This window comes from Eptatretus burgeri, unplaced genomic scaffold, assembly GCF_056783735.1.
Source record: "Eptatretus burgeri isolate ZD-2024b unplaced genomic scaffold, Ebu_testis_v1 Ebu_testis_scaffold_89, whole genome shotgun sequence".
In the NCBI taxonomy this organism is placed as follows: Eukaryota; Metazoa; Chordata; class Myxini; order Myxiniformes; family Myxinidae; genus Eptatretus; species Eptatretus burgeri.
In genome coordinates, this window is record NW_028222039.1 from 37,501 (window position 1) to 52,566 (window position 15,066).

The 15,066-nt window shown below is 43.7% G+C and overlaps 1 protein-coding gene across 9 annotated transcripts in view; it reads right to left on the bottom strand.

The window, feature by feature from the left end:
- LOC147007587 (short transient receptor potential channel 4-associated protein-like) overlaps positions 1-14,508 on the bottom strand; it is a 31,722-nt gene extending 17,214 nt beyond the window's left edge. For 2 of the 9 annotated variants that reach the window (XM_085866833.1, XM_085866826.1), the window contains exons 1-8: positions 14,128-14,387; positions 8,906-9,034; positions 7,751-7,867; positions 7,580-7,640; positions 5,876-5,960; positions 4,741-4,869; positions 3,677-3,878; positions 3,267-3,416 (exon numbers count right to left, since the gene is read on the bottom strand). In XM_085866833.1, coding sequence (XP_085722959.1) covers positions 3,267-3,416; positions 3,677-3,878; positions 4,741-4,869; positions 5,876-5,960; positions 7,580-7,640; positions 7,751-7,867; positions 8,906-9,034; positions 14,128-14,320 — 1,066 coding nt within the window. In that variant the 5' untranslated portion in view covers positions 14,321-14,387. The other 7 variants (XM_085866829.1, XM_085866828.1, XM_085866831.1 and 4 more) reach the window with 7 other exon arrangements.
- Positions 14,509-15,066: the final 558 nt, after the last annotated feature.

The window sequence follows — 15,066 nt, forward strand, 5'->3', positions numbered from 1 at the left end:
GCGAAAAGTTGGGCCGGCTAGGAAGGCATATCATTTTCCGGAAGTGGAGGATAAATGTTGGGTGGATGATGAACACGTGATCCGATTGTTATCCGACCCGGCTTTTGATAAATAATCAAAATCACCAAACATTCCCTTACCTTGTGATATCTATCGTTAAATACCTGGCGTGATTTAATTATCTCAGGATGCGTTCTGTACAAATCAAGCTCACCGTGAATACGAGCTTTTCATCCTTCTGTGCGATCAATTTGTATTATTCAATTCAAAATATTGTTTTCAAAACAAGCTGAAGACGCCGAAGCTGATGATACAGGTCTAAATGAAGATCTAATCTCTGAAGTTCATGGTGGATGTAAATACTTTGCATTTTCACCTCCGCCACCTGAGGTGGAGGACCCCTGTCTGTCTGTCTGTTTGTTTGTTTGTTACTTTGCGAAAAAATTTTTTTGCCGAGTATGTTGGTCTGAGAAATGGTTGGACCTGAGGTCCACATTTGAGGACCTGAGGTGGAGGACCTTTGTCTGTCTGTCTGTGTGTTTGTCTGTTTGTCACACGATTTTTGGCCACAGTTTTCAAGCAATTGTTCTGAAATTTTTGAAGTTATTCTTCACCACTGAGAGATGGGGCCAAAAACTATGTTTGTATCGCATAATATCTCAAAAAGTTGTGGACGAGTTGTGACAAAACGCGGTGGATGAGTTGGTTCGGTGACAAGAACAAGCCGATTCGATTTTGGTTCAGGTCCGGATTCAGATCCGGCCTACCAGTGGATACAAAACGTAAACTATTCGGCCTGGTCGAGGGATGTGCTCTCCCGAGTGCCGTCACGTTTCGCCAATTGTTGCTCTTTGAGTGATTTTTCATTATTTTGTTTGTTTGTGAACAAAATTTCTCAAAAACTTGTGGACGGATCTGGACGAAATTTGGTGGAGAGCTTGGGTATGTGACAAGAACGAAATGATTAGAATTTGGTGAAGATCTGAATCCGAGAATTTTTAAAGTGATTCTTCGTCATTGAGTGACGGGGCTAAAACGACATATCGCTCGATACTTCTCTCAAACTAATCAGCCTGGCGGAGGTTTGCGCTCTGCCGAGTGCCCTTCTCGTTTGTATTAGTCATTCAGATGTTGATTTTATTTTTTGTACTATTTCGTGAGACTTTGCTTCAGGTGTTGCAACATGTCAGCACATCAGAGTTCGACAGAAAGTAGATATATTGTCTATTAGTTTGGTCAAATAATGTTGTTTCCAACTTTCCATGGGAGCAGGATTTTAAGATTATCTTCTCACTGTCAGATTTGGTCAAATAGTCAGTGTCATTCCGGAACATCAATTTCATTCCATATTCAATTTCATGGCCGTATTTCCTTGACCGTACGTGCAAACCAAAAAAACATCAATTTCATGGCCGTATTTCCTTGACCGTACGTGCAAACCCAAAAAACATCAATTTCATGGCCGTATTTCCTTGACCGTACGTGCAAACCAAAAAACATCAATTTTATGGCCCTATTTCATTGACCGTACGTGCAAACCAAAAAAACATCAATTTCATGGCCGTATTTCCTTGACCGTACGTGCAAACCCAAAAAAACATCAATTTCATGGCCGTATTTCCTTGACCGCACGTGCAAACCAAAAAAACATCAATTTCATGGCCGTATTTCCTTGACCGCACGTGCAAACCAAAAAAACATCAATTTAATGGCCCTATTTCATTGACCGTACGTGCAAACCAAAAAACATCAATTTCATGGCCGTATTTCCTTGACCGCACGTGCAAACCAAAAAAACATCAATTTCATGGCCGTATTTCCTTGACCGCACGTGCAAACCAAAAAAACATCAATTTCATGGCCGTATTTCCTTGACCGCACGTGCAAACCCAAAAAACATCAATTTCATGGCCGTATTTCCTTGACCGCACGTGCAAACCCAAAAAACATCAATTTCATGGCCGTATTTCCTTGACCGTACGTGCAAACCAAAAAACATCAATTTCATGGCCGTATTTCCTTGACCGCACGTGCAAACCAAAAAAACATCAATTTCATGGCCCTATTTCATTGACCGTACGTGCAAACCAAAAAACATCAATTTCATGGCCGTATTTCCTTGACCGCACGTGCAAACCAAAAAAACATCAATTTCATGGCCGTATTTCCTTGACCGCACGTGCAAACCCAAAAAACATCAATTTCATGGCCGTATTTCCTTGACCGCACGTGCAAACCCAAAAAACATCAATTTAATGGCTATATTTCATTGACCATACGTGCAAACCAAAAAAACATCAATTTCATGGCCGTATTTCCTTGACCGCACGTGCAAACCCAAAAAACATCAATTTCATGGCCGTATTTCCTTGACCGGACGTACAAACCAAAAAAACATCAATTTCATGGCCGTATTTCCTTGACCGTACGTGCAAACCCAAAAAACATCAATTTCATGGCCGTATTTCCTTGACCGCACGTGCAAACCAAAAAAACATCAATTTCATGGCCGTATTTCCTTGACCGGACGTACAAACCAAAAAAACATCAATTTCATGGCCGTATTTCCTTACGTGAAACATCAATTTCATGGCCGTATTTCCTTGACCGCACGTGCAAACCCAAAAACATCAATTTCATGGCCGTATTTCCTTACGTGCAAACCAAAAAACATCAATTTCATGGCCGTACGTGATTTCATGGCCTTGCAATTTCATGGCCGTATACGTGCAAACCCAAAAAACATCAATTTCATGGCCGTATTTCCTTGACCGTACATGCAAACCAAAAAATAAAAAATCTTTCAAACAACCACACAGGCCGTTCCTTCGCTGTCATAAACGACGACTGGATTGGGGCATTGTGTTCAAGAAAATGGAGAAAGAAATCGAGAAAGAAAGAATACAGTAAATCGTCACTATCCGGAAGTTAAGTCCTCACTGTCCGGAAGTTCGCATATCGCAGTTCCGATTATTCGCAATTTCGTTTCAATGGCCAATTATTCAATTAGCGCCAACGTATTTTGCCTTTTCCCAACGTCATCGCAAGGAAAAACAAAAAGAGAAGAGAAGAGAAAAAAAAAATTAAAAAAATTAATGGCTGTAATATCCACGGCTCATTGCACACCTTTACACTCAGCTCCTTGTTTTTTTTCAGCTTATCTCTTTTAAGCAAATGCATATCCGACCAATATTGAATGAAGTCAGTACACATTGAAAAATCTGCTTGGCTCATTGTTCTGTGATAGTGTTGTGACGAAGCCTTGCCGTTTGTCTCGTCGTCCTCTTCCAAGAGTATGTCCGGTGGTGCCATTTCACTGGCTTGCAGGAGCGTTAATGAGTTTGATGATGTGGGTGCTTTCCGTGTAGCCCACTCGCAAAGGCGTTTCACAACACCAGGTGTGTTCAGGAGTGTAGCTGCACACACGTCACAGGAAACACCAAATGAACATCAGCAGAAAGACAAAGCCATCAACATGATTTTGACCAACTTCAACCCTTGGAATTGTAGGTCCACATTAAAAGCAGGTGTTCTGTCCAATGAGCTAGCATTAAAATGGATAGAATGGACCAATGGTGATCGCACACGTATCACCAACCAACCAACTCGGCACCTCGTGTCTGAAGCGAGAGAGCAGAGCAGACGGTGTGTGTGGATTTTATTGATGTGTACTCACACTGGTTGAGGTCGGCAGGACTTGGGCCCGCATGCCGGCGCAGCTGCTCATTCTGAGCCAGCAACGTGTGACTGTCAATACCGTCGGACTCCTGATCTGAGACCATGATGGAGAGAATGCGACAGAAGTTCGCGAACTGGTGCTGGTCCAACTTGGACACAAGACGCGCCAAGTCTGGTACCTCCTCGAGAAGCATCATCTCCTGCTTGGGAAATGAAGGATTTGCATCAACAAAATGGGTCAGGAAAGTCTGAATGCGTGAAAAGAGCACAGCCTTTGATGCCTACGAGTCAGAAGGACACGTCTAACTCTCAGATATCTTGTACGACGACTTAATGCTAAAATAGAGTGAGAAACAACAAGATGGGAAGAGGTGCAAATGGATTGGGCCAAGTTTATCGCAAGATGTGTGATTTATTTTTTTTTGTTTGTTTGTTTTTTTCAACACATTGTTGAGGCTCGAATGAGAGCGAACACAAAGAAGGAAGACAGACTTCCTTCGATAGAAGAAGAGGCCGGACTGGCACCCGGAAAGATTAAAAAATAAATAAATAAGAGTCCGGCACTCTTCGACGTCGTGACGTCCACAGATATGCCTCCGCCCACAGTATTACATCATTAGACGTACTAGTACCAAGTTTGATTGAAACCCCTTCAGCTGTTCCCAAATATCACTTTTGTGCTTGACATGACCTCTGACCTGTGACCTCTTGACGCCACCATTTAATCACTTAATCTTTGCATCATACTGCATACTTATACCAAGTTTGGTCAAAATCCCGTGACTGGTTCACAAGTTAGCGCGGTAACATAATTTTTACCAAACCTGACCTTTGACCTCTTGACCCCAAAATCGAATCGGTTTATCATTACATCGACTGGTCCACAAGTTGGCATGGCAACAGATTGTTCGCCTGACACATGACCTCTGGCCTTTGACCCCATAATCTAATCGGTTTATCTTTACCTCATTATACACGTACCAAGTTAGACTTCGATATCAATCGATGTTTTCCAAACCAATCCGGTTCATCGTCTTCAGATAACCAACCAGAACAACTTACCTTCTTCGCCCACAAAAGATCCTCCATGAGAGCAGTTGTTGGCATGTAAGCGTGCTTCTTGGAGAACAAAGAAAACAGGAACATGACGAAGTCTGACCTCTCGGAGAGTCGCCGTGCCACAACCTCCGTCTGCGGGCACGCAGGTGAACGCTCGCTCCAAAATCTCACACCTTTACTAACCGATGCAACATTAGATGCTCACCTGAGCAACGTAATTCATTGACACGGCACGATGTAAAACAGCAAGCTACAGGTGTAAATCCATGGTGTTACGGTTCCCTCCAATGTTATCGTGTTGTTTACAAATTTGATTTCATTGTCTTTTTATATCCTTCATGACTCGAGCTTTATCATCAACAACATGGAGGGAGACTTGGACAAGGAAGGAATGTGGGAAAGAATGAGCGCTCGGGGTGGACACAGGGGGCGGACAAGATGGATACAGCCACAAACTCTCAAGAAGGAAAAAGTGAAAACTTGAAAAGAGATGGGGTCTTGGGGATGGTTAATGGGGGCAGAAAAGAACATGGTTTGGGATGGGGGATTTTTTTTATTTTTTTTTGGTATACCTTGTCGAGGCTCGTGTGAGAGCTAACACACAACACACAGCAAGGGGGGCATGAGACGAGGGGCGGGAGAGGGAAGGACAAAACAGTGGGAAACAGGGACATCAGGAGATCTGTGGAAGGGAGAGGGATGGGGTGGGGAACATGGGGAATACAAGATGGACATCACAGGGACTTTCAGGAAGGAAAGCAGGGAATTTGAATGAGGTAGGCTTGGGGTGGATTAACGGGGGAAGAAAAGATCGAGGTTTTGGACGGAGGAAGATATGAGATGTTGGTGAACAGCCGTCTTGAAGCCCTGGAGGGAAGAATGGGATCGAAGATAATGCAGAAGTTTGTTCAACAGCCGGCAAGAAGAGGAATGAATGAGTGAAGGTGAGCAGTGTCTTGATTTTGGTAGCTTCAACATCAGAGGATCATTAAAAAAAATTCCAGGATGCGGATTCACATCCGAATCCAGACCAAGAATGCGTGTTGCTGCCCTTGTCCGGTCACCCACGTACACAGCGAAATAGTACTTCAAAAAATACTTTCGCCAAGTAACAGACAGACAGGAGTGAAAAGAAAACCTTCGGTGCCGGGGGGTAGCAAAACGTACGTAGACGCAGGCACAGTGCAGAATCTCCAAGACAGTTGTCATCAAATAATCTTGTCCTGAAAAAACAACAAAAAAACAACAACAAAGAAATCAGTCAGATATTAAAAGTGATTTTCAAGATGTCATACAATTGAATAATTTCGAATGTCAAAATTAATTTTGAAAAAAACCAAGATGATGAGCAAAAATCGTGCTCATCCAAGTCAAAAGAAGGACGATGGAATCTTCTACAATTAATGACCATGGACCATCCTCCTTTGGCGGATGAAGACTCATTCCTCCATGTGGAATATCTGGAAGAAACAACCCACAAAAGGACAAAAGCACAAAATGTACACTCTGGTCGGTTGCTTTCTTTGTCCACCACCGAGAATGATTTGGAAGTGCAAGCACTGAGCGACCTGGATGAGTCGTGAAGGATGTGGCTGCCAGACTGGACCTGCATCAGGTGGTGAAAGAACCAACATGAAGAACTTAACTTGAACCGATACTTCGCCAACCTGCCTTTTGCAGAAACATTTCTTCAACATAGCAATCAGGAATAGGATGAGATGATGCTCGACACCTGCGACGCGTCATTCAATCCTGGCAAGCTTGGATATAAAAATGGGCCTCAGAGAATTTGGAGGAGGATGAGAGGCTCAACAATGAAAATAAATAAATAAATCGAATCGCCGATATTATCCTGGGTATGCGGGTAATGATTACTTTTTTGACATTAGCTGCATCCATACTTCACCAAGCTTCCTATCCCAAAGGCAGAATCCCTGATTTCAGGTCCGAGGTCGTTTATTTCGCAAGTATTCCAAGATGTTCCAAACTTTTCGAAGAGAAAGTTGAGCAAAGTCAAAATATAAAGCAAGGTCGAGCAATAATTATAGGGAGTTCACTTGATTCCTCGAGGCCTGGTGTTGGCTTAACGGTTAAGGAAGCTGGCTTAAGATCTTAGGGTTCTGAGTTTGAGCCTCTGTCAGGCCATTGAAATAACACCAGGTGGGTTGACTTGGCCTGTCATCCTTCCAAGGTTGGCAAAATGACTGCCAGCTTACTCGGGTAATAAGCCGTTCGATTATCCTGCGTTGGAGTGGCGACCCGTCCAGGATTGTAATCCTCAGCCAAATGAAACTTCCTCGGTCGGCCTACGTGCCTCACAGTGTGAAAGGAATGGATATTTGTTCACTTGATTCTTCTGCAGTGACTAAAAAAATTTATTTATTTATTTTAAACACAAAATTTTACTGTTCATGACATCAAATTAAAATTCCACTCTGGGTTTTATCATTTAGCGAAAGGGTTAATCCATCAAATATGACATTTGGTGCGACAAGTTCATTAAAATTAGTGCTCCTAATCATGGAACTCATGATATAAAATTTAACACATGATAGAGGATCTCCTTCTGAATCTAGAAAGTGTTAACTTATTCTTGTAGCTACTACATTGGCCAAGATATGAGGGAAAATGTGCCCATTTTAGGGGTCTGAATACCATCATTTTTGCACATCCATGCCAGGAGCTCATTTCAAAATTAAAAGACCAATCGTTAAGGCCTTCACATATTTTGAACTACGCCTCCATTAGGACTTCACTCCAAAAATCACTCGTGTGACAGTCCGTGTAAAATGATTGTTTTTCCGACATGCGCACGCCCAACATGCGCCGCAATGCGACTTACTGTGCTGCTGGAGTTTCACATGGGGAAGCAGTGAAGGCCTCATCATGATCTCCACGACGAGCTGGAAAGCACCACCACAGTTAGCAAACAGCAACATCTGAATCGCTCATAAAAAGAAACCCCAAAAACAACAAAATAAATAAATAAATCGAGCCCGAGAGAGATCACCACCTCGACACCGCCAAACGAGTCGAAGATACCAGAGTTGGCAAACGCAGCAGTTTGTGAAGAAGCACCATCTTCGGGTACCGCATCCGTTGCATCTGCATTGATCAGGTAGTGCAGTTCCTGTGGAATGTCGCAGCAGCGTGAGCGGCCACCTTATCAAGCACTGCTGAGCACTACATCACGAAAAATAAACTAAAATTGAAATCATCATTCAGGAAAGATAACACGCCGGATTAACTGAAGTGTCAACCCTCAAATTATACAACAGACGGGATCAACAAAGCGTTGATCAGACGATGGTAACCGCTGCAGTGGGAAGCGGCTGATGTTTTGGGCGTTAACCCTCTGTTGGGGCAAAATGGTGAGACGGGACAAGGGAGAAGGGTGATGGGGGACGGGAGTGATCCGGAGGTGCATGCACCACAGCTGCATCAGGGATGAGGATCATGTGGGGTGGGAATGACTCAGTTGTACTTCTCATCAGAAAGGGTTCCAGGAGTCACAAGTCAAAGTGAATGGGACTTGGAAGAAAAAAAAGGGGGAAAATAAGGAGACAAGCAAGAAACAAAAAAGGGGTGGGAAGGGGAGAAGAAAAAGAGAAAAATAGATTTTTAAAATGACAGAAAGAAAAAGGTGAGAACAATGGGGAGAAAAGGGGAAGAGGAGAGAAAAAAAGACGAAATAAAAGAAGAAAAAGTCGAGTGAGAAAAACAAACGAAGAGTTGGAAGAGACGGGAGGTCGAAGCGCATGAAAAGCGCTCAATAATCTCATGGGGAGCTATCATCCCAAATTTGAAGATTACATTTTGCTCTTTCTGTTTGACCGTCCGTGGTGGTGAAATGGCGGCGAACGCTGGAGACCGTCACGTGACTGAATGAATGGGGAAGATCGAAGTGTCGAGTGAAGGACTTGGAGAGATCTGTGTTGTCGGGTCGTACATCAATGAGGTATAAATTCTACACGTTCTATTCGAATTGCAAACCTCACCCAAAGGGCTCGTTTGCAAACATCTCACATTCCGCAGGAACGTTGAGCATTTTCATAAGCTCCGAATCAAAGGAGATTTCCCAGAAAAATGACCGCCTCCCCCCTCACCGCACCCCCATTCCTCCCTGAATGAAAGCACAGGGTAACAATGATCAGACAGGATGAATTACTTTGAGGGTGTCCGTGCATATGCGGTAATTGATGTTGTGAGGCTTGCTGTTCTCGTGCAAACGGCGCAGCAGCTGTGGGATGCTGTGCCATCTTTTCCTGTCCTTCAGTGCGAGCACACCTTCTGGAATCTGGAGGAAATAGCGGAATGTAAATGAGTAAGTAGAAACAAATGGAGAAAAATTACCTCTTTTTCTTGGACCACTCCGTCTGTGTGACATCGACTACGACATAATTCACGGTCTGTCTGTCTGTCTGTCTGTTCCCAGGTACCACAAAAACGGCTGAACCGATGTGTAATCCTGGGACCCCTTGGAGTAAAATAGGCATAAATATAATAACATGACCCCTTGACGGCTCGCGTAGGGAGCGGGTGCTTCTAGTTATAATAATATAATTGTGTTGATGCGACATGTTATGGTTTCGGAACACCTTGGTTCACGTTCACGTTCCGAAAGTCGAGTCCAAAGCGTTCACGCCATAATTCCTGGGGAGAGAGACCTGACCAGATTGACCGAGTTCCCAAAGCACAAAGCGGTTTTTAAAAAATATATATTTTGGATGGGGGAAGATAAGAGATGGCGGTGAACAGCTGTTTTGAAGACCTGGAGGGAAGAGAGGGATTGAGGAGAGTTTGGGAGTTTGTTCCAGAGGTGGGAAAAAAGAGGAATGAAAGAGTGAAGGTGAGCAGTGGAAATTAAATAAAGGCATGAACACTGGCGCGGATTTTTCGACGATTGAAGGAAAATGGCCTTCCTTCCGTTCCCCTTCCCAAAGCCCCCCACAACCTCCACGGACCTCCCCTCCACCCCGCTGAAGTCGTCATTTTCAAAATTTAAACTTCTTTATTTACTTCAGTTGTAGTTGCGGCTGCAACAAGAAAGTCCACACGTCCAATTCGGACATCGCTGGACATTCCAGGCGTCAACGGGGGCAGGCTGTTTAAATAACCGATCGGCGATCGCTAATCGCTTGCCAAGCCAGCCGTTCCTTATCAACCGTTTCGTCGGAGTGCTTCCTTGAGTGCTTTTTAAAAGCCACTTGGCGAGCGCTCGACAATATTCGCACTGTCACTGAATATATCGATCGACTTGAAGGAACAAAGTTCAGGGCCCACCCGCCTGCGTTTGGTCGTGCGGTGCCTCGTGCGGTGAGTCGGTCAATGGATCCCTCGCTGAAAATGTACAATTTTATTTTACCCCAAGTTTCCCCTTTTTGTGCGATCTCCTTTCATTATACGACCCATCACTTGAGCAGAGATAAATATAAAATAAGTTTCCTCAACCGTTTCGCTGGAGTGTTTCGCTGGTTAAGCCGCTTAACGAGCGCTCTTCAAGCTTTGATGGCGATACCGCTGCTCGACAATGGAGTTAGGAAGGCAAAATAAATTAAATGATTACAATGAGTCAAAAATGTTTGCAGTTACAAAGCAATGAATCGCCAGATCACGGCAGGATAGCCGAGAGGTACGCACGCGCGCTCTAAGCCGTCTAACGTGGGTTTGAATCCCGACCCAGCGATAAGTTGTCGTCCTGGTGTTTCACAGGCAGGGTGATTCATCAATGTGTGCCGTCTCTCGGATGGATGTTAAACTGGGCATCACGTCTGCCGGAATCCCCCCCTCCGACCCCACTCCCCCACCGCTCCCCAACGTTGAGGGGACTGTTAAGGATTGATGGTTTAGTTGCCTTCCCTTCCCCTCCCCTCATGCTTACCTCCTCCCAAACCCCCTTCCCTCTCCTCCCCACACGGACAACTCCCGGCAGTCTGCACGTGCTGTGTTAACCGTGTTGTTTTGACGTACTCGATTTCGTTCACCATTTGCTTTCCCTACCATAGGCACTAAGAAAAAGAAAAAAGACATTTAAGACTCATACCAAAGGATAAACACATGAAATATCGGCTCACAGGGATGAGGATTCCGAGACACAACCACGAGGGTGAGTGTGACATCTCGATGTAAAACATCCGTTTATTTATTTATTTATTTGTGGGTATACAGCCTGTGGCTGCTTGTCTGAATCGTTTTCTGGGAGTGCGGCTGTGACACTGATCGATGCCCCTGTTACCAGCACGCCGGTACTCATTTTACCAACCTCGGAAGGATGACATGCTGAGTCAACCCGCCTGGTGTTAATTCAACGGTTTGACAGTGGCTTGAACTCAAAACCCGAAGACCTTAAGCCAGCCACCCGATTAACGTCAAGTCGGGATTGTTATGTGACGGCAATACTGAGAGCTACTCTCCAAACCAACATCATCCCTATCTTGTGTAAAACCTTTTTTCGACAGTCGTTTGTCATCCCTACATTGCTTTTTTTGATTTATCATCGAACTTTTTAATTCACTTGTTGCTCTATTTTACTTTTTTATGTTTAGTAACAAAATGGTATAGGACTCAGAGGATACCCAATCTCGGAGCAAAAGTGCCAAGAGGTCTTAGTGAGCAATGTCAAATGGTGCACGTCTTCCTGCACGTCTTACGTAACCCTGACTGTACCTTGCCGCTCTGTATTGTAGCCGTTTCTCAAAGAACAAGATGGTATTCATGGAATACATACCCCGCGTAGTCTTGAGAAGGACTTGTTGGGAGCCAACTCTTTTGTTTTTTATAATTAATTAATTTTTTGATGCAATATGACTGCCAGACTACGTGACTGATGACGTCATCGAAATAAAACCATATTTCCCATTAACTGATCATTCAGTTGAATTTTGCGTCGATCGGTTAAGCGGTTTCTCCGACGAAGACTTTCAAAGATTTTTTTTTCCCTTCGATCCAATATGGCTGCCAGACCACGTGACACATGACGGTCATTTTTTATTGAAAGCCTGTTCAAATTTCAAGTCATCAGGATGAAAATTAAGGATTTCAGAAATTTGGTCTATGTTGACCTTTTGGCTGATGTTGACGTCAAAAATAATTGGTCATTGAATTCAGTGAGCTGATCTGAAAATCCTGTTGAAATAAAAAGTCAATCGGATGAAAATTTATCATTTTAGAAATTCGACCAATGTTGACCTTTTGGCCTATGTTGACCTTTTCGTCTATGTTGACCTCAAAAAGAGTTGGTGGTTGAATTTAGTGACCTGATATGCAAATTCAAATTTCTCATCAATCGGATGAAAAATGAGGATTTTAGAAAATTGGCCGATGTTGACCTTTGGCCTGTGTCAACCTCAAAAGAGTGACCGCTTTGTGCGAGCTGTTGGGGTTGTGGGCGTGCTCCTTGCAGACAGAGGCCCTCAGGCGGGCTCCTTGCGGATAGAGGCCCTCAGGCATGAGATCCTAAATTCTGCATACTATTTCCAAAATTCTAAATGCTATATACCATACACTATATACAATATACTGTCCTACATCCTAAATCCTACATCCTAAATCCAAATATTCTTCATACGACATATCACATTATTACGATATCCATCCATTGGGACCGTACTCTGTGCAGAGCGTTGGTGCTGCCTAAGCAGTCTCCTTGGCTATTGGGTACAATTCTGGACGGGTCGCCACTCCAACACAGGATACCAGCATGCTGGCACTCATTTTGCCGACCTCGGAAGGATGACAGGCAGAGTCAACCCCACCTGGTATTAATTCAACAGCCGAGTGGGATTTCAACTCAGGATCCTCGGATCCTAAGCCCACCACCCTAACCATTAAGCCAACACCAGGCATATTATTACGATATCCTATATCATAAATCATAAATCCGATATCCTAAATCCTACAGACTTTACACAATATACTAAATCCTATATCCAAAATCCTACATCCTAAATCTGATATCCTAAATCCAATATACAACATACCATATCCTAAATCCTCTGTCCTAAATCCGACATCATACATACTATATACTCTATCCTATGTCCAAAATACTACATCCCACATCCAATCTCCTAAATCCTATATACCATATACAGGCCCTCAGGCATGCTCCTTGCAGACAGAGGCCCTGAGGCATGAGATCCTAAATTATATGTACTATATCCTAAATCCTATCTTCTACATCCTAAATCCTATATACTATGTCCTAAATCCTATATACTATGTCCTAAATCCTAAATACCATACACAATATAAAATTATACTCTATCCTATGTCCTACAGACTTTACACGATATACTCTATCCTAAATCCTATATTCTATATATTACATATTACAAACGATATCCTATATCATAAATCCTACAGACTTTACACGATATACTTTATCCTAAATCCTGTGTTCTATATATTACATATTACATACGATATCCTATATCATAAATCCCATATCCTAAATTCTATGTTCTATATATTACATATTACATATGATATCCAATATCATAAATCCTATATCCTAAATCCTACAGACATTACACGATATACTATATCCTTTGTCCTAAGTCCCATATCCTAAATCCAAATCTTATCTATTAAATCCTTTCTCCTAAATCCTATATTCTACATCCTAAATCCTAAATCCCATATCCTGAATCCAAATCCTATATTCTACATCCTAAATCCTATATTCTACATCCTAAATCCTAAATCCCATATCCTGAATCCAAATCCTATATTCTACATCCTAAATGCTATATCCTAGATTCTAAATCCCATATCCCAAATCCTATCTGTTAAATCCTATACCCTAAATCGTTCGGATGAGAAGTTTCTAATTCCTCCGATGAATGAGTTTCCCCGTGAGTTTTTAATAAAACCCAGACACGTGTCCGACAACACGACGTCCGGAAGGAGCAGGTCCGTGTTGTGGGTGCGGAGCCGGTGATTCGTGTAAATGAGCGGAATAATCACTCACCTCGGATTAATTAAACATTGACCACTTCACTCGACGCAGTTTGTCTAAACAAACATGAGAAGGAACACGAAACGTCGGTTGAGATATTTATTTAATTCACAGTTCCGGCGGACCGTGCCCTGTTCAGGCTGCTCCGTATGACGTCAGACCGCGCGCGCCGAGACGTCGCGAATCTGCCGCCGAGAAACCGCGACTCGAGAGGTTCTTGATCACGTGGTTCGTGGAATCCTTCCAAGGTTTTTTTTTCGCGCCATATCCCGACACGGAGAGTCCGAGCGTCCTCTCCGGTCCATATAAACCACATTAATACCCACACGTGGACATAAACAGATATTATATCGAGGTGAACAGGTTGAAGGTCCCGTTAAGGAATCTCACGAAGTTCCGAGTTTCGTCCATGATTGTTAAAACATCCGAACCTGGGTGAGGCCCGTGAACCTCGCGTCGCCTCTCCTCGCACCGTCCACACGGAACACCACGTTCGCACAGCCTCGGGGTCCCGGACACGGCATCCCGTCCGAGCTTCCGAGCACGTGGGGACGACGAACCACCCGGCCCGCCTTCCCCGCCGCGGCCATTGCTGAGGAGACGTGAAATCGCCACAGGAAACATGTTTCGGAAATTCCGTCACCCTCGTTATTTTTCACAAACACATCTCATCGAGCTCGTCTGGAATATTTATAACTTTTATATTCTTCACCATTAATGTATGTACTAGATAACGCGCCTCCCGATCTGCCGTAGAAAATATCGTCTTTTGCGCCTTCTTCTTCCTTCTCTCCTCCCTCTTCTTCTTCTTCTTATTCTTCTTCTACTTCTTCTTCTTCTTCGTCTTCAAAGCAACACGTCACTAGGAAACCTGTTCCTGTTATAATTATGATGGGCCCCTCCACCACCGAAGGTGAAGGACGTCATGTTTTCACTCCCGTCTCTCGGGGTGTTTGTTTGTGTTTGTGCACGATATCTCACAAAAAGTTGTTCACCGATTCGGATGAAACTCGGCGGACACGTTGGGTGTGTGACGAGGACGAATTGATTCGGTTTTGGTGAAGATCCGAATCCGGATCTGGATACGGGAATTATTTAATTTTTAAAGCGATTCTTCCCCCGTTGAGAGACGGGTTCACCAGCCTGACCCAACACCGCCATTGTGACGTCTTCAAAGTGAATGTGACTCACAATCAAACCTTTGGAAACGTCCCTCAGAGCCTGGAATCACAATTACAGTAATTACCCTTCGCAGACTTCCTTATTTATTTATTTACTTGATTGGGACGGTGCTCAGGGTTCATTAAAACGCTCGGACACGCGTCCTGTGCAGGAGGAATCGGGGTCCACTTTCACTGAGGCGGACGCGG